This window comes from Condylura cristata, unplaced genomic scaffold (genome assembly GCF_000260355.1).
Source record: "Condylura cristata isolate star-nosed mole 26May11 unplaced genomic scaffold, ConCri1.0 scaffold00013, whole genome shotgun sequence".
NCBI classification, from domain to species: domain Eukaryota; kingdom Metazoa; phylum Chordata; class Mammalia; order Eulipotyphla; family Talpidae; genus Condylura; species Condylura cristata.
In genome coordinates, this window is record NW_004567114.1 from 9,420,376 (window position 1) to 9,438,254 (window position 17,879).

Consider the following 17,879-nt stretch of genomic DNA (forward strand, 5'->3'; position numbering starts at 1 on the left):
CACATCCTCGCCAACAATTGTTGTTGCTAGTTGTTTGAAGATGTGCCATTCTCACTGGGGTGAGGTGGTATCTCATTGTGTTTTTAATTTGCATCTCCCTTATTACGAGTGATGTTGAACATTTTTTCATATGCCTGTTGGCGGCCGGATACTGTTTTGTCGGACTTGCTGGGAGTGGGGTGTGTAAAACCCGTAAAACCCAGGCCAGAGGCTGTAGCCAGGCTCGAATGCCTAGGATCTTTGCCTGCCACCTCGTTGTCACTGAGGGGGGTACCCTGATTTCCTCAGATTCCAGAAACACAGCTCCCTGGTTTGCCTCTGGCTCGCCCTCTCGGTACCTTCTGTGTGGCTCCGGGCACTCCTGCAGGTCCCTTGTGCTCCTTCCTTGGGTCCTGTGAGTCAGTGGCAAAGGTCTCTCTCAGCCCTGAGTTCTCGAGAGGAACCTGCCCCACTTTCAGCTTCTAGCTTTAATACCTTGGTGCTTGGCTCTGCCCGCGGATGCAGTTGCTTAGTGGTTGGTTTTATGCACCGCTAGATGGTTCTGTCATGCCACCCACTTGCTGTGAGTGGATGAAAGTGCTCTGGCTTTGTAGCCACAGCTGCACACCACCTCCAGGAAGCCTGCTTCTGGGTCACAGCCTGGGACCTTCCACTGCTCTTGCTTCCTCCCTGATGCACTGTCTGGGTTCAAACCCCAGCCCTGCCCCGTGCCAGTGGTGTGACTGGATACAATCTCCTTAGATTCCTCATCTGTAAAATGGGATATTGCCTTGATTGGGTTATTATGAAGATCCCACTAATACTCGCTACAGGCAGAACAGTCCCTGGAACACAGCAAGGGCTCAGCAGGACTGACTTAACGGCCAGTATCGTGGCCGGGGACTGTGGACAGGGCCTGGCTTGGGGTCCTGGTTCTCACTGCCCTTTCCCAGCCCCAGATGGCTGCACATAAGCCCCATCCGAATGCTCATCTGTTTCTTTCTGATTCTTATTCCACTAAACAAAGACCACTTACTACAAAGATGCAAGACAATTAGAAATCGTAGTTTTTGTCTGTAGTACTCTTTTGTCTTGGGTATTTCTTGGCATATGCGGGCTTGAAAACTTGTCACAGATTTCATCATGGGATCGGAGCTAGACACAAACATGTAGTTGGCATATCAGCATTAGAATTTTAGACTTAATCTTACACAATCCAGCTGAGCTATTACTTCTGCCAGTCACTGCCCAAACTTTTAACATCATCTTTGTCGTATAATTAGTATCATTCATCCATCCATTCACACAAGCGCTGTTTTATAAGAATGCCAATATGACTTTTTTCTTGAAGGTATTCATCAATCTAGTATTTGAAAAGATCTTGCTTGAATTCTTAAGGAAGGGTTTACAGATCTAATTCTTTAGTAATGAGTGAGTCAATGTCTTCAGATTTGAGTCAAATAAATCCCTATGTCATCAACCAATAATGGTTTCACAGTGTACCAAACAATAGGCATAATTTCCTTAGAAAGTGAACTTTTAATTTTGTGTGGAGGAAAAAAAAAAGAACAAAACCAAACCCAACAGTCTACTGATACGTAAACTCTACTCATTTGAAAACTCATGCATGCAATATTAGTAATTTCTAGTAAGGATAATTATAACTTCTACACAAAAATCCCCAGGACACAAAAAGGGGTTGTGTTGCTCACTGCGGGATCCTGTGGATGTTACTGGAAGGCTGACGTGAGGATTAACAGTCAAGCATTTATGCACAAGAGCTGGAACACAGGAAGAACTAGGCTGGTACCAGCCTCCCACACTGAGAGCTTGAAGGTTGATTCATATGACACTACAGATAAAACTCACAGCTTCCCCATGAGCAAGACAAAGGCTCAAAAACTCTTCCCTTGCTCCAAGAAGCTGGTGGCAGTTCATAGCTCCTCTTGTCCAAGGACATGTGGAGTAAAAGGCCACACAGATGTCTTACCAAGGTGGCCGGTGACTTCTAAGTGCGTCTCGTCAGAGTTGACAGTTCTCTGCTTCAAAAACTATTTCTGAGGTCTCGTAATGCTCAAGCATGCGAATTTTGGTTGAAATCCATCACCTAGTGTGAAAAAGTCATCTAGGCTTTTGGCTACCTGCCCATCTGTGTAAAAGAACGTCAGGGGAGCTTTGCCAAGAGCAAAGCACCTCACGATAAAAGGCAGTGTCCCGTTGGTCCTCTGGCCAAACAGCCTCCCGGGCGGGCAGGGCGCCGAGGCGCGGGGGCTGCTTGGGCCTCATGTGGAGCTGGCCTCCTGGCACACTTTCCATGAGGTGGAAGGAGCCTCCTCGGCGGCATGACGTCGCCTGGGCACAGAGGGAGAGTTCCTCAAGCCACGGGAAGCAGCTGCTTAGCCCACCTTGAGAATAATGGGAGCAGCTCTCTGCTGATGCTCTGACGGGAAGCCCTTGGCAGGATTTAGCCAGTCCCATTTGGAAAAAGGACCAGCGAGGGCAGGCATGCTTGTTTCTGTTCCCGAGGATTCCGCCGGAGGCCTCACACTTCTGCCAGCCTGACTGGCGGTGCCGGAGGCTGCCAGTCAGGGCTGCACCTGTCGTGGTGTGTAACCCTGGCTTTGAACTTCTACTGTCACCCGTGTGTCTGCCCAGGCCCTTCTGTTGTCTCGGGCCCTTTCAGTTCCCCTGGGAACTGGTTCCAGGGACCAGGGCGGTCTGTGAACAGCACACGAAGTGAAAACAAGAATTTAGGAAGCCTCACAGCCATGTGAGAGTCTGTGGCATCCCCGGACAGCACCTGGCGGAGTGCTGGCTGGAGGAAATGGCTCACCTCGTCCAGTGGCAGGACAGGCTCTGCAGGCTGCCAGACCTGGGTTCGAGTTTTGGCGAGAGCACTTTCTGGAAGCCTACCTGACTACATCTTATTGGCCCAGACTTCCTTATTAGGAAAATGAGGATGACTCCAATCCATCACCTCTGAGGGTGTCTGTGGGAGCTGTGTTGGTCTCACTGCAGGACGCCCTCGCCCTCAACCCTCACCGACATCCTCAGTAACCCTCTGCGGTGGGGACCACTCAACATCACCCCCATTTCATAGCTGAGGAAACTGCAGTACAGACAAGCCAAGCAACTCGGGCTGGGTCACCCAGCCAGGAGCTGGTGGAGCTGGGATCCCAACCCTGGTGGCCTGGCTCCAGCCCACTTTGCAGTTCTGAAGGACAACGGGCCTGTGTGGCCCCACAGCTGCTGGCCTGCCGCAGATGTCCCAACCGGCTGGGCGGGAGCGCCAGGCTTGTGGGTCCAGCCGCCCCGGCTGACCACGGGGCTCGCTGAGCCCAGGACGGGATCACTGGGCTGGGGAAACCGTCGAGCCCTGCGCCACGCAGTGTGCACGACCCTCGGCTGAGCCTCCCGTGCCCAGCACCCTCCTGCCGCTGCGGGTGCCACTCACCTGAGCGATGGCTGGAGTGTTCTAGGGAGCAGGAGGCAGAGTCAGAAAGAACTGGCTAAATAAACAACGGTTTGAAGTCGTTTTCAGAGAGTGTGTGAGTCCAGGTGGAACACAGCGGGCAGGATCACCTCTGGGAGCCTCTTCCTCAGCCCGCGGAGGGGCCGTGTGCCACCCCACTCTGGGGCCTCCGCTCCCCCCACTGTGAATCGAGCACCGACCTTCAGGATCTTCCCAAGCAGAATCCCCGAGCGCCTGTGTGATCTGTGATCCTATGAGCGGTCCCTGGACATCAGTGGGCAGGGAAGATGCCCACCGCCCGGGGAGCCGGCGAGCCAGCAGCAGGGGCTGACTGAGGCAGGCTGGGGGAGGCCTCCGGGAAAACCACCGCCGCCCCCGACCCGGCTGTGCGTCCCAGCAAGGCCCCGTCACACCTGTTTGACACTGTGCAGTTTAATACTTTCATTCCAAGGTATAAAAAATGAATTAAGAAAATATCTTTTTTATAAAACGTGAGAACGCTAACGATGGCCTCTGAAAGTACGGCCGTCTCCCACTTCCGGCAGCTGGACCCTGCAGGGTTTAGTGGGGACGCAGACACAGGCTCAGGGTACACACCAGTGCAGACAGGACCCGGGGTTGTGGCTCCACATCTCATGCATCTCCGGAGCTTTCGGGTTCTCAGGAGGGAACCCACATGTTCCCGTGCGTGTCTGGCGCTTTGACATAAGGGATGTTCCAAATCCACGGGCGGTCTGGGGAGAAGGGGACACGTCACAGGTATTAGCCCCCCGGAGCCGGACACCCAAACACTGCTGGCAGACGAAACTGATGGCTGGAGCCTGCACTGTGAAGACCTCTCTGAACCCAGGGACACCCCTTGCGGACCACGCCTCGCACGCCAGACACGGGGCCAAGGCCCCGGCACAGGCAGCTGCGCCCCCCCAGGGCGCCGAGTCGGTCCGTGAAGCTTCTGTTCCTCGAGGTCGTGTATGAGCAAAGCCGCACGAGTGTCGACGAGCGCATCGGGCCTGGCGCTGGCTGCGGCAGGAGCTCGGAAGCCCGCGTGCCTCTGACCTCTGCACTCTTGGGAAGGCGCCCGGGCTTGGCCGCCGCTTCTCTGAGAAATGGCAATATTGACAGCTGCAGCCTCCCAGGGTCACGCAGAGGCGGCGTGGGAGGACTCCGGGAAGGTTCCAGGCATGCTGTGGGCGCTCAGTGATCGTACACTCGCTCCCTTCCTCGGAGGTTTCAAAGTGGGGGAGACGTGGACACCCGCCTTTAGCCCTGTGTCACTAGGGTGGAGGCCGGGGAGTGCAAAGATGCCCGCAAGGATTAAAATGAAACGTGCTGTGGCCCTGAGAAGCCTGAGTGCGAACACCCAGGGGCTGTGAGCTCAGCAACCCCTGGAAGCCATCTGAGTCCAGGCCATCGGATCGAACAGCGAACAGCGGCTTGGCTGAGTGCCCTCTGGGGGGCCCCCTCAACCCCCACGTGTTTGGGTCCCCCGGCCCGCAGCTCTGTTGAGGGCTCAGGCAGACCAAGCCCCTGCAGAACCTGGACTTCCAAGGAGGCCCCGGTGGCAACAAGTTATCAAAATCCTGTTCTCTTGTCTTTGGCCTTGAGATAGTTAGAAAGCAAGAAACCACAGACTTTCTGTTACTTTAACAAGCTTATTACAGAACCACAAACGGGGTGTTTTGTCTGTTGTGTCAAAGGCCCAGGCTTGGCAGGGCGGGAGGCCTGACTCCCGCCCTTGAGGGCCCAAACCAAGCCCCCACGCCCTTTCCACCCAGGCACCATCACTGTGCCCTTCGCTCGCTCTGGCTCGCCTTTGTCAAGTGCTCTGTGGGGCAACCTCAGCTCTGCTTCACCCTCACGACTGAGGCACCCCGACTCCTGCTAGAGCAGCATTAAGAGGTTACAAAGGAAGTTTAAAAGCTGAGCTGAAGTGTAGCTTCAGTCTCCGTTCATGCTATGCAGCACAGATTCCGTTAAAAGAAATCAGGTTAAAAACCTTTTCTGGCTGCCTGGTTTTAAAAAATTCCTCATTTTTAAAGATCTTTCAAAAACAGGTCCCTGAGAATGAAAATTTCAACACTGATTTTAAGGGGCTGTCTCTTCTGCATTAATTCTTGGGGTCGCACCTTGGAATCATTGTTCTATTCGCCTAAGAAAGCTATTTTATGAATTGGGACTGGACTCGTGCCGGGTTAGACTTGAGTTTCCTGTGTGTCTGAACACACGGATCGCTTTAATGAACGGAACAGCAGGGGCGCTGGCTAAAGCCCTGTAGAGGCTCCCACACGCTCCCACGCGCCATGTCCACGTCACGCACACGTGTCCCACTGAGCCACCACGCAGCAGCCGACTAGCTCGACTCCGCAACAATCAGCAATTGTGGAATATGTTACACCTGCGAGAGATGACGTGCGACCTGGCAGACACCACCTTGCCCCGTCACTCCTCCAGTCGTTAGGCAAGCTGACATCATGGGGCTCATTGTACGACGCACCAAGGACACGGTGTCATTTCCGGGACATTCCCAGCAGAAGTGCACCCTCTGGGTCTCCCTACAGGAAATGGCGGCCAAACCAGCAGCAGGTGCCACCCACAAACACCAGCGTGTGCCCAGCACAGCGTCAGTACTGCAGACACCGGAGGACCACACACGACCAGTGACCCGGAGCTACTCTTGCTGTCAAGTCGTTATTGAGGCAACTGACGAAAAGTGAACCAAACCCCAAGTTTCAAGGGCCTGGGGCCATCTGTGGGTCTGCGAAGTCAAAACTGATTTTACCACAACAGAGAGCTGGTATTTGTCACTAATTTACTTTCTTACCAGGGTGCAGAGGATCTGTGACATGTGACGTCACAGGATCGGTGACATGTGACCTCATAGGATCCATGATGTGGCTCCCAGGAACCCGGACAGCAAAGGTTTGTCAAAAAGGCAAACAGTGCCACCGCCTCACCAAAGGTGGGGTGGGGGGGAGGAGTTGTGGGTGACAATGGATTCATGGTCATTTTCACGTAAACTCCTACCTTAAGATTTCTCAGTTTGAATTCCTAATATAGTAAATACTAGTAGGTATTAAAAAATCCATAAAGAAACCTCCTTGTGGTACTCAGTAACGAGGCATGCAGGGTCCCGACAAGAACCAGTTTAAGGACCGTGGCTCAGGGGGCCCCAGACAGGGCAGCAAGAGGGTCTCTTTCGGCAAACCTGTGCTGCTGGGGCACGCGTGAGCAGCCCCCTGCCCCCCGCCACGCTGGCGTGGGCTTGGTGCACGCACCTTTGTTTCCATACAGTTCCGGAGGCAGATCGTACGGCACTGGAAAGGAGGCTGCTGGCTCCTGGCTCCCTGAGAAGAATTTCTGTTTCACTTTGAAGCTGTCCAGGCCCTGTGGACACACAGAAGGAATCTATGATTGCACCCCATTTTCCGAAGATCTTAAGAAGCAGTGATAGATTCTTAGGGTTCTCACAACAAAATCCAAGTTATTACACAGCTACCTTTTTTTTTTAAGATTTATGTATGCATACAGAACTGGGGTACAGGCCACAGTTGCAGGGGCGGTAAAAGGATTCACCAGAGACAGAGTGAGGGGGAGGACAGGCAGATCGACAAAGTACACTGCTGAGAGGAGCAGCAGGCGGGTCAGGAGAAGTCTGCCGCGCCACGTGGGTCACCTCTGGGCCGGGGATTGAACTTGCACTGAAGTGGCTGTGGCTAACTTGGCAATGCTGCATGTTAGCCCGTTGTGCCTATTTCAATGTCTGAGAGGACTAATGTGTTTACAGCTCCCTTAAGTGAAGATGCGTGTTGCAGCAGCTCTCAGCCGTCTGCTGGTCTAGCGGCTCCCAGCCCCGGCCTGCCGCCGTCTGCCTGTTAGAGGGGTAGAAGCCTTCTGGAGCTCAAGTGCAGTGAGGACCACACTTAAACGGGGCCCTTGGATGCCTTAGGTGCACGTGACAGACGCCAGCTCATACGGCATAAAGAGCGACAAAGTTGAGTCCACTGTCTCGTTCAGGCAGGACCAAACCCAGGGACTTGGCTCTTCCGACATCCAATGACATTTGATGGATGCCCTCAGCAGCTCCAGGTTCACCCCTTTCCCTGCAGAAGGGTGGTCTCCTGCGCAACCTGACTTAGGTGACAGCCCACCACGTGGCCGGGGGTGGGCCCGGCTACACAGGTGCCCCCCACTCCCAACCCTGCCCGGGCCGGCTCCGACGTTCCTTGGCAGGGTGCCGTCCCAGCCACCTTCTCCTGGCTGGTTCACTCATCACCCGACAAGCACGCGAGCTGCACCCTCTCCAGCTCGCCCTGTTTCCCCGGCTTGCCGATATTGCTTCCTTGCCATCTGTTTATCCAAATTACAGCAATTTTTCAAGGCCCAGCTCAAAGATTTTCTACCAGGCTCTTCCTTATCCTGCAACCAGTAAAAGGTCACTTCCTCCTTTTCTGCTGGAGCGTCAGGCTCTGTCCTGGGCTCTCCTGGCTGCATCAATGCCATGGTCTTCGCTTTGCTGTAGCACCCCCCCCCCCGCCTTCCTGTAGCGGTTCTGTCTGAACCTGCATGAAGGCTTCTGCCTCTTCTGCAGAAGCCCAGAAAATAAGCCGAGACACGACCTCCCTTCTCCGAGGCTCCTAGCTGACATCTGTCCCTTTCAAACGCGTCGGGGTCAAGGTGATGCGCAGGGCTCAGGTGTGGTGGCCGTGCTCTGGCTCCGTCTGTGCTGGCTGACCCCGCGTGGAGGTGTGGACCCTCCGTCTCCCAGGCAGCGTGTGCTTTCTCCTCGAATGTCACTGCTGATCCAAATTCTAGGGTATTAGGTATATAAAAAAAGTACCACTTTTCCCTTCAATCTGAATGTCAAATAATTTGAGGCTGTCTCTAATTATCATTATTTATATATCACAGTGGTATCGCTTGGCATTTTATAAAACAGAGGAAGGCACCCTCCCAGGCACAGAAGCCGAAGACAGTTAAGACAATACATTTACAAAGCACCAGGTGAGAGGGTGGGCACGCAGCACGCTGAGAATTACTGGCTTTTCCCTTCTCATCTTCGGGTGTGAAGACGCTGGTTATCACTGACGGATTAGGCGCTACCCTCGGCTCCATCAGAGAGAAGCAGAAACATGCTCAATCTCCTGTTAGAGACGTCATTTATTTTTTACTTGCATCTGAGTGAGTAGCAGCCACAAGCTGCTGTAAAACCCTCTACAAGGTACTAACTTTCCCTGGGTGAAACTGTCACGGTAGTCGAACCTTCTAGGAGTACACTTAATTGAGATGGACTCATGGACAAGGAGGTGGCCGACAGCTCCCGCAAGGAGCTTAGGAAAAGCTCCCTGAAGGAGGGTTAAACCCACGGGGGTGTGTGTGCGTGCGCACTGCAGGCTTAGAGGCAGGGCAGTGTGGACCCTGACGGGCAGGTACACTCAGATGGGGAGTGCGGGGACACCCAGCCCAGGCCGGGGAGACCATGGCCTCAGCAGGGAGCTGATGGGATGGAGGGCGCGGCTCCGTTGGCTGAGAGGGTCACAAAGAAATGGCGCTCGTGAGAGCATTGCCAGCTTGGTCTCCTGGGAAACCAAGAACTGCCATGGCGAGGCTGGGCAGGCCCAAGACAGGCCTTCCGAGGGGCTGGGGGGCGGGGGGGGCACGGTGCGGCACCGAAGGTGGCTCCTCTGCATCTCATTTGTTCTTCCAAGTCCCACTTGTTTGCCCAAGTCAGGGAAAGCTCTCCGGGGCACGCTATTTTGGAATGTAAAAAGGCAACAGTCTGAGGAGCAGTGTAAGAGAAAGCAGAGCCCCAAGGCTCAAAGCCTCAGGGATTTCTGAAGCATTCTTGGCTCTGGTCAGGGAAGAGAGAACCTGCTCCCACCCCTGCCCCAGGGCAGGTGCACCTGTTCTGTACAAGCACAGGAAGCTCAAGCGGCCTTCACCCGGAGGAAGGCAGTTTGGGCGCGGACCCACAACGCTCACGTGGTCCAGAGCATTATTCGGGTGGGGGGACAGCACAAAAGCAGGGTGGGCTCAACGGCAGCACCTCCTGGCACGCACACGCTCACCACCAAAGCGCATGGCGCTCAAGGACAGCACTGGCCTCGCCCTGCCACACTCACAGGTGCACCAGGGTTTAGAGGATTGCGGCTGACCTTTGAAGTCACTGAGCTTTCTGGGGACCTAAATGACTTAGTTCAAACTAACAGCTAAAAACCTACGTTAAGTGAACTGCTCCCCGCCCCACCCTGATTTACATACACACACACACACACACACACACACACAGCACCTACTATGTAACACCAACAGCTAAGAGCTCAGGACACAGAGTCTAAGGCACCCTGACATACATTCCCAGGTCTCCGTGTTCCTGATTCGAGGGAAAGGTACTGACTCCACACCATACACATGTCAGGCAGCTCTCGAAATAATGCAGTTCGCCCATGAAAGCGACAGGACAATGGGAACAATTATTTGGCTCGCAGGGACCAGTCAGCAGTAAGCCCAGCCTCACGCCAGTGTCCGGGACACAGGGCTGCGCTGGCCACAGGGCTGGGCTGGCCCTCTGGTGGAGGCCGAGCGTGGCCACGAGGCTGCTGCTATCTCGGAAACACAGGTGTCCTGGATAAGGGGTCTGCCAGAGAGGCACAGAGGCCGGCGGAGCTCCAGAAACTGGATTCCAGAGGCGGTCCAGTCAGAAGAATGGCTACAGACACGGGCATGAAACATACCTGTTTGGCAAACAGGTAACTGAAAAACACTAAAAGGCAAATCTTGCTGGCACTGAGGACGGAAATGTAAAAAAGCAACAATGGGATTCTTCACAGACACCCTCGTGTTTGCTAGTAACTGACACAAAGGAGGTTCAGATGGGCCCTCCCAGATGACACAACGGGTTACAGTGCAGCTCTGTGGCGCGCTCAGCAGCCGCTGTAGCGTGAGTTCAATCCTTGGCCAGGGAACGGAACCACAGGGCGCGGCAGACCTCTCCTGTCCCGCCCACTGCTCCCCTCAGCAGTGTGTTTCAGTCAGTTGGCCTGTTCTGCTCCCCGCTGGGTCTCTGGTGAAGCCTCTCACCGCTCCTGCACCTCTGGCCTGTACCCCAGTTCTGTATGCACAAATAAAAAAAAAAAAATATATCCCTGAATCTCTGTTTAACATACATTGTGTTATTGTGGGGCTGCTTCTGAGGACAAAGCCACAGAAGCAAGAGCCAAGCAGAGAGTGGAGTTGGGGATTCCGAACGGTCGCACTCCCGTTCTCGTAGGCTTCTCGAATGGACACAGCAGCCGTCAGGAAGGCGAAAACCAGAAGCCAAGAAAGCTCCAGAGGGCACAGGAGGGTAATGCTTTTTGTTCTTATCATCATTTGCATGGAGAAGGATCAGGTGGGGACAGTTAGGAATGCTGCTAAGTTTGCAAATGCTGTCAAGAGCGGACATGAGCACGGTGGAGTTGACGCCATAGTGAAGCTGTTACGGAAGGTGACTCCAGCCTGGGCAAGGGTGTAAGGGTCGCACTCCATAACGAACACCAGCACCGGGGGCTGTGAAACTCCCCTCTGGTCACAGATGCCAGGAGGGGTCAGCCAGACATTGGTCAGGGTCAGTCCTGACCCCACTGGGCTGCGGAGGCTTTAGTCACGTCCACACGAAGCTGAGTGTCCACCTGCCTCCTGGGTGGACTATGAGGGTGTCTAGCTACAAGCATCTGTGTTTACTCTGCAGGCAGCAAGCAAAAAGCGCCGGATTCGTGGATACCACCCTCAGCGCAGGCTGTCAGGCAGCTCTGTAGTGCAACAGAAGAAAGGGGCACCCAACGGCTGGCGACGGGAGCGAGCCGAGCTCTTCCCTGAGCCGGGTGAGGAAGGAGCCCGGGGCCGTCGAGGGGCAGGACTGGGGCGGGAGACGCTGCCTCGGGTCACCCAGCCCAGACACGGCACTCCCACGGCCCACAGCCAGGCTTCTGGCCCGAAGTCCCTTGCGCGTCTCATAGACTCAACCACAGCAGCAGCCAAAAAGAAAAGCGCACCTGCCGTCATGCTGCGGCGGCAGCTCTGACTGCATCCCGCCACAGGCGAGGGGGCCGAGCCAGGCCTGCGGGGCGTGGAGGGAGCACGGCTCTCTGGGCCAAGGGTGGCGCTGGCGTGGCTCCCAGAGACCAGCCACCGGCTGCACGGCACCTGGGAGCCGCGGTCCCGTGCCAGGGGGTCTCCCCAGCCAGTCTGAGGGTGCCCACCCCTGGCGGCCCCCAGAGCTCCCTCCACCAGTGTGGCGAGCTTCCCCTTGACTCGACGCGGGGAGCTCAGGCCCTCCACGTGGGCTGCCTCTCCCTGTCCTCCCTCCGTACTTAGTCCTCAGCGTCCTTTGACTCCCCACAAGCCTTCCTGTGACCTTGCTTGGCCAGGCCATTCTTTTGGTGACATCGCATGATAAATCTTCATGTCACGTTTCACTATGCTAAAAACTCACTCACTATGGTCCGAGCAGCTTTGTCCATCTTCGAGAGCAGGATCCCCCCAAGCCCGGTCCCTGCCCTCACCCCAAGAATGGCACCCTGATGAAAGAGACACCCCCACCCCCCAGTTCCTCTCTCAGGACCTGTGTCAAGCGAGAACTTACGAAGGCCGACGGCAGGAAAAGCACCCCCAGCTCGTAGGAGCGGATCATCAGCTGGGCACCGTTTTTCTCTAAGGCTCCCCAGGCGGCCTTGGACAGATTTGCGCTGCAGAAGAGGGACAGAGACAGGACTCAGTGAGGCATCTGGCAGGGACAGAGTCCACAGCTGCGGCCACGCCCATCCTGCCCCAGCAGGCGGGGGGGGGCCCTCAGTGAGGGAGTTTAAATCTCCTGTGCTATAATCCTCAAGTTCTAATTGCTAATTTGGGTGGCTTCACCCGCATCTGCATTTTCCTGCGGGCAGCTATGAAAGTCATTCCTCTTTCTGGGCCCTCCCTGGTGGCTCGACTGGTTAAAGCACAGCACAGTGACGCTAGCTGCAGCTTCAGCACCATCCCCCGCTGGCCCACAGGGCACAGCAGACTCTCCAGTCTGGCCTGCTGCTCCCCACAGCAGTGTTTCAGTCAATCTGCTTGTTCTGCTCCCCACTCTAGCTGGTGAATCCTCTCGCCCCCCACAACCCACCTCTGGCCTGTACCCCAATTCTTGTATGCACAAAAAATATTTTTTTAAAGTAGCATTTAAGAGAAAACCGTGCCAACAGCTCATACAGCAGTGATGGGGTGGCACATAGCACTTCTTTGCCTGGCGCCGTCAGGGCTGACTTTTCCTTTCAGTCCCAAGCTGAGAGCTCCAAGGGCACCAGGCTCTGCGTGGACAGCTGTGGGTGTCACCTCGGCCGGCTGGGCCCAGAGAACCCACAGCCTCCGGGGTGTCGTCTTGACAGACTGCACCCCGCATTGTATAAAAGGGAAAGGACTCACTCAGGGAGGCAGCTAGCACCTCCACCCCCCATAACCATTCTAAGAGTGCAGAGCACCGCCTCAGTCCTCAGAGCCACCTGCTTCGCCCTGGGGCAAGCGAGCTCCTCTCCACAGGCCTGTCATGAGCACTGTGGCGGCCAGACACCAAGTGCAGAGGAGGCCAGAGGCGGTGATGCTGCGGCACTGGGACTCCAGGAGAGAGGCTCTCTGTAAATCCAAGGTGGTAGCTTGCTGTTACCCTCTCACCTGTGAGAGGAAGGCGTGATCTTGCAGGCAGACTCACAGGTGTAAAGGCAAAACCAAGGCGCGCGTGTGGCTGGGCGTCATCTTCCCGGGGATCCCCCCTTCCCAGACCGTCGTTTTCTTGGCGACTCCCTCCGTCTGACGCCAGGAGCCAGCGGCCAGAGGGGATTCCTGCAGGGGCTGAACCTGCTCTTCCCGCACTAGCCGGATTTTCTCCCACATCTGGGTCCTGAAGGCCTATTCCTGCCTCCCCGCTCCTCCTCCGGAACTGGCCTCTGACAGGCTCCCAGGCCTCTGGGGCCTGAGGCTCCCCCAGCCATGCGCTGAAGCCACCAGCTGACCGGAAGGTCCATCGACACCCTGTGGCCTTTTGTCACTTCACTGTCAGAGCACTCTCTGGATCACTGACCCCGCGGGCTGGCGTGTGGGCCACGCACTGCCCAGCTGCCCGCGGCTGTGGGTGGTGCGGACGGGCGGCTCGAGTGTCCCGCGGAAGCCCAGCTGACTCGTGTGAATCTCGGTGACCTGCGGGACGGCCCTCGCTCCCAGAAGTCAGGAACGTCCTTCTGCCCGGGATCCACCGGCCGCTCCCTGGTCTGGTTTTCCGGCTGTCCCCTGCAGCCCCACTGTCCTGTCTCCTGCCGGGGGAGCACTCCCGCCAGAGCTGTCATTGGTTTTGTTCCTGTCCTCGCTGGGCACGGAATGACACTCCATCACCCAAAGGTGGCTTTTTTTGAATTACTTTTTATCACGGTGATGATTTTTGCCACTGCATGTGATTCAGGGTGTAGGTTCACAGCTCTCCAGATGCACGTGCCCTCAGTGGAACTTTTAATTCCCCCTGCGCTCTTCGGGTGTGCTGTGGCGAATCCCGAGGGCGGGACTCGGACGTCTGCAGCTGTACCGTGCGGTGGCCGGTGGCACGACGGCCGCCTCCGGTGGGCAGTACATCGCGCAGGGTTCCACCAGAGGGCGGTGGTGGCATGAGCGTGGTGCCGCGTGCGCATCTGAGCACAGACCCTCAGGCGTGCAGTCACAGGGGCCTGCTGCCTGCAACAGTGGCGAGCTGGGACGCTCTAGCGCTGCTGTCCTGCGCGAGCTGCAGCCGTGAGAGGCTCAGGGAGGGGAGGACAAAGGGGAAGGGAGCAACAGGCTGGAAGCACAAGCAACACACACAGACGCCGCCCGTGGCCGTTGTCGTTGCCCCTGGCTGCGGGGACGCCGGGGTCCTTCACCAGAGATCGGCGTTCACGCGTAGGCCCAGCAGGCAGGAGAAGCTGCAGGGACCCCGGCGGCTGCTGCCTGTTGCCAGCCGGCAGCCCACACCCAGGCCGTAGCCTCCCTCTCCAAACCCACACGACTCCAAATCCCCTTCAGGCCTGTCCCCACAGAAACGCAAGGAAGTCTCGAAGCCGGGCTTGCGAGTCCTCGTCTTCAAAACTGTCTTGGCTATTTTAGGTCCTTTATGTATCCACATTAATTCTGGAATCAGCTTGTTCTTCTCTAAAGTTATCTTGGCTATTCTTAAGCTTGCACATTGAAACAAAAATTTAGAATCAGCTTGATTTTTTTTATAACAAACCCCACTGGGATTTAGATTGGAGTTGCTATGACACGTATCAATAAATTTTGAGGAAACGATGTCTTAATATTTAACCTTCCCATTCACGCACATGCTGCGCACTTGTTTTTATCTTTAACTTCTCAGCAGTGCTTATGTATAGTTTTCAGTGGCGATGTCTTATGCTAATTTTATTTCTAGGTATTTGATGTTCTTGGTGGAATTTTATTTAAACGCCTTAGGATTTTATAAAAGCACAATCTTATTACCTGCAAATACAGTTAGTTTTAGTTTGCCTTCATAGGCCTTACACTTTTTATTTTTATTTACTTTACAGTACTGGCTATGACCTCTAATGCAATACCACAAAGAAGCCCATTTCATCTTCATCTGGCTGCATCATTTCATTAAGGCTTCTGCTTATACCATTATGTTTAAATCAAAGTCATCACAGACTTCCACATGGTCACATCTAGTGGAAATATCTTCGACCTCACCTGATTCTATCTCGAGTAGCATGTGACTTCCCCTGCCTCAAGGTGGCCCTGAGCCATGCAATATTCCCTCACCTTGTGTTGTTAAACTTTGGTTTTCTATTTTCAATCTCTCTGGCCACTTCTGTTCCTCTTCGACCTGACCTCTAACCACTGCAATGCCTAGAATCTGCCCTACTCCAGGTCAAGATGGTAACAAAATGCTGCAGGTTCTAGGCTCTGAGAGACACCGGCAAACTAGTTAGCCAGAGGCACCGAAGTCCACATGCGCCACAAATGATTCTACTGATGAAGCTAAAGAAGAGACACTTAAAAGCCCACATTTCAAAACAGCAGTAAGGCTTCCCAATCTCTAATGAGCAAAAGTCAACAGAAAATAGGAATAGTCTTTCAAGAACTTCAGATAATTGGTAATTTAAAAAATAAGTATCTAAATTGTGAGTGTAAAACAACACTCAAAAAACTACAGAATGAAAAGAAAGGCAACCTGACACCAGCAGTGAACGCACACCACCTGCTATGACCTGCGCTGCTCCAACCCCCATATGTGCTTTGATCCTGTTAATCCTCACTCTGAGGCTGCTGGATGTCTATGCTATGTAGCCTCTGTGGCAGAGAAGAAGAGGGAAGCAATATGGTTTCACAGATAGCCAGGGTGAGAGCAGGAATTTGAACCAGGCAGCCTGACTCTGGATGTAGCTGTGAATTGTAGAACACACTCTATGCTGGGAACCCTGAGAGAAAAATAGAGTTGCTGATATTAAAGACTCAATTTATTATTTTGTGAGGGTGGAGTGGGGAATGGGATCAAAAACGGGGGTGGGGTGGGGAGGGAAGTGCACGGGACTATGGTGATGGCACACGGGTGACTTGGTGATGGGAAACCCGCGGGGATTACAATTGAGATGGAAAAAAAGAAAAAAACAACTCAATTTATGAGTAAGATGACACTTTAGGTACAGCTGAAAACAAGGTTAATTAGTAAAGACATCTGGACAGGTTAGGCAGCATGCAATTAGGAGGTGAAGCAATGAAAAATAAGACAAAGGTTAAGAGGGTCTAACATTTATCACGAGTAGAAAAGGGGAGTAGAAAGGGTCACTATGCAACGAGATAATAGCTGATAATTTTAGAGGATTGCTGAGAGGCCAGATCATCAGACTGGCGTAGCATAGCAAAATCCTGCTAAGGCCAAATAAAAATAAATCTATATTATTTATACATTGCAGCAAAACTATATAGAATGCCAAAAGATAAAGGAGAATCTTAAAAGTAGACACAAACTAGACTTCACATAAAAGGATTAGGTAGCAGTTTCCTGAGAGACTTCATTCAACAGCCAAGCATTAAGTTTGCCAAACCAGTATCTCCAGTGACTTGGTCTTCCTAAGCCACCATTATTTTTGATTGATTAAAGATGCCTCAGCATGAAGATATACCAATGGACAATGGGTATAAGAAAGATGCTCTGGCGGCCCTCCCTGGTGGCGCAGCGGGTTAAAGCACAGCACTAGAAAGAAGCTAAAGCCTCTTCCGCATGAGTTCGAGTCCCGCCTGCCCTGGAGGTGACCACATGGCGCGGCAGACCTCTCCTGACCCACCCGCTGCTCCCCTCAGCAGTGTACTTCATCGATCTGCCTGTTCTGCTCCCCACTCTGTCTCTGGTGAAGCCTCCGCATCTCTGGCCTATACCCCAGTTCTGTATAAATAAATAAATAATTAAAAGAAAAAAAAAAAAGAAAGATGCTCCACCTCATGTGTTGGAGGGAAATGTACATTCAAGTGAGACACTACCACACACTTGTCACAATGGCCAATACCCAGAGCACTGACATCATCAAATGCTGCTGAGAAAGTGGAGCAACAGGAACTCACATTCATTGCTGGTGGGGAGGCACAGTGGTGTCACTTTGGAAGACAGTTAGGCAGCTTTGTACAACTGAAAATATATACAATTCAGCACCTATGCGCCTTGATATTTATCCAAAGACAGTGAAAGCTTAAGTCTACACAAATCCCTGGATAGGGATGTTAATTCAGCTTTTCTCATAACTGACCAAACACAGAGGCAACAAGGATGTGCTTCAGTAAGCGAATGGACAGAGTAGCTGTGGCCCATTCATACAAAGCATTATTACTCAACACAGAATCGAGCAATGGAGGCATGAAAAGACAAAGAGAACCGTAAACACACATTACTAAGTGACAGGAAGCAAACTAAAGAGGCTATAAATTGTATGACTCCAACTATCTGAAATTCCTGAAAAGCCAAATGCATAGACAGTAAAAGACCAGTGGTTGCCAGCGGTGTGAGGAGGAGAATTAACAGACAGAAGCCAGAGGATTCTCAGGACAATGCAATTCTTCTCTACTGTGTAATTGGGGGGGGGTGGGTGGGTGGTATATGCCATATACATTTGTCCAGCCCCAGAGAACTGAGTTATTATACTGACTGTCCCCAAATATCTGTAGACATCATTCCTTTTTCCAAGTGTCATCCACCCTACCACTCCTGGAGGTATCTGAGCCTTTTCCTCCTCAGCACATGTTTAGTGGTTATTCTAGCCCACAGATGTCTCCCAACTGAATCTTTTTTTTTTTTTTTAAAGATTTATTTATTTGTTCATACAGAACTGGGGTACAGGCCAGAGGCTCAGGGGTGGTGAGAGGCTTCACCAGAGACAGAGTG

General features: G+C 53.5%; 1 protein-coding gene across 1 annotated transcript in view; it reads right to left on the reverse strand.

Annotated features, from left to right (window-relative positions):
* Window positions 1-3,863: 3,863 nt before the first annotated feature.
* TDP1 (tyrosyl-DNA phosphodiesterase 1) overlaps window positions 3,864-17,879 on the reverse strand; it is a 46,579-nt gene continuing 32,563 nt past the window's right edge. The window contains exons 13-15 of the mRNA XM_004681632.2: window positions 12,072-12,174; window positions 6,727-6,835; window positions 3,864-4,185 (exon numbers count right to left, since the gene is read on the reverse strand). Coding sequence (XP_004681689.1) covers window positions 4,112-4,185; window positions 6,727-6,835; window positions 12,072-12,174 — 286 coding nt within the window. The 3' untranslated portion in view covers window positions 3,864-4,111. The remainder of the gene's footprint in view (window positions 4,186-6,726; window positions 6,836-12,071; window positions 12,175-17,879) is intronic.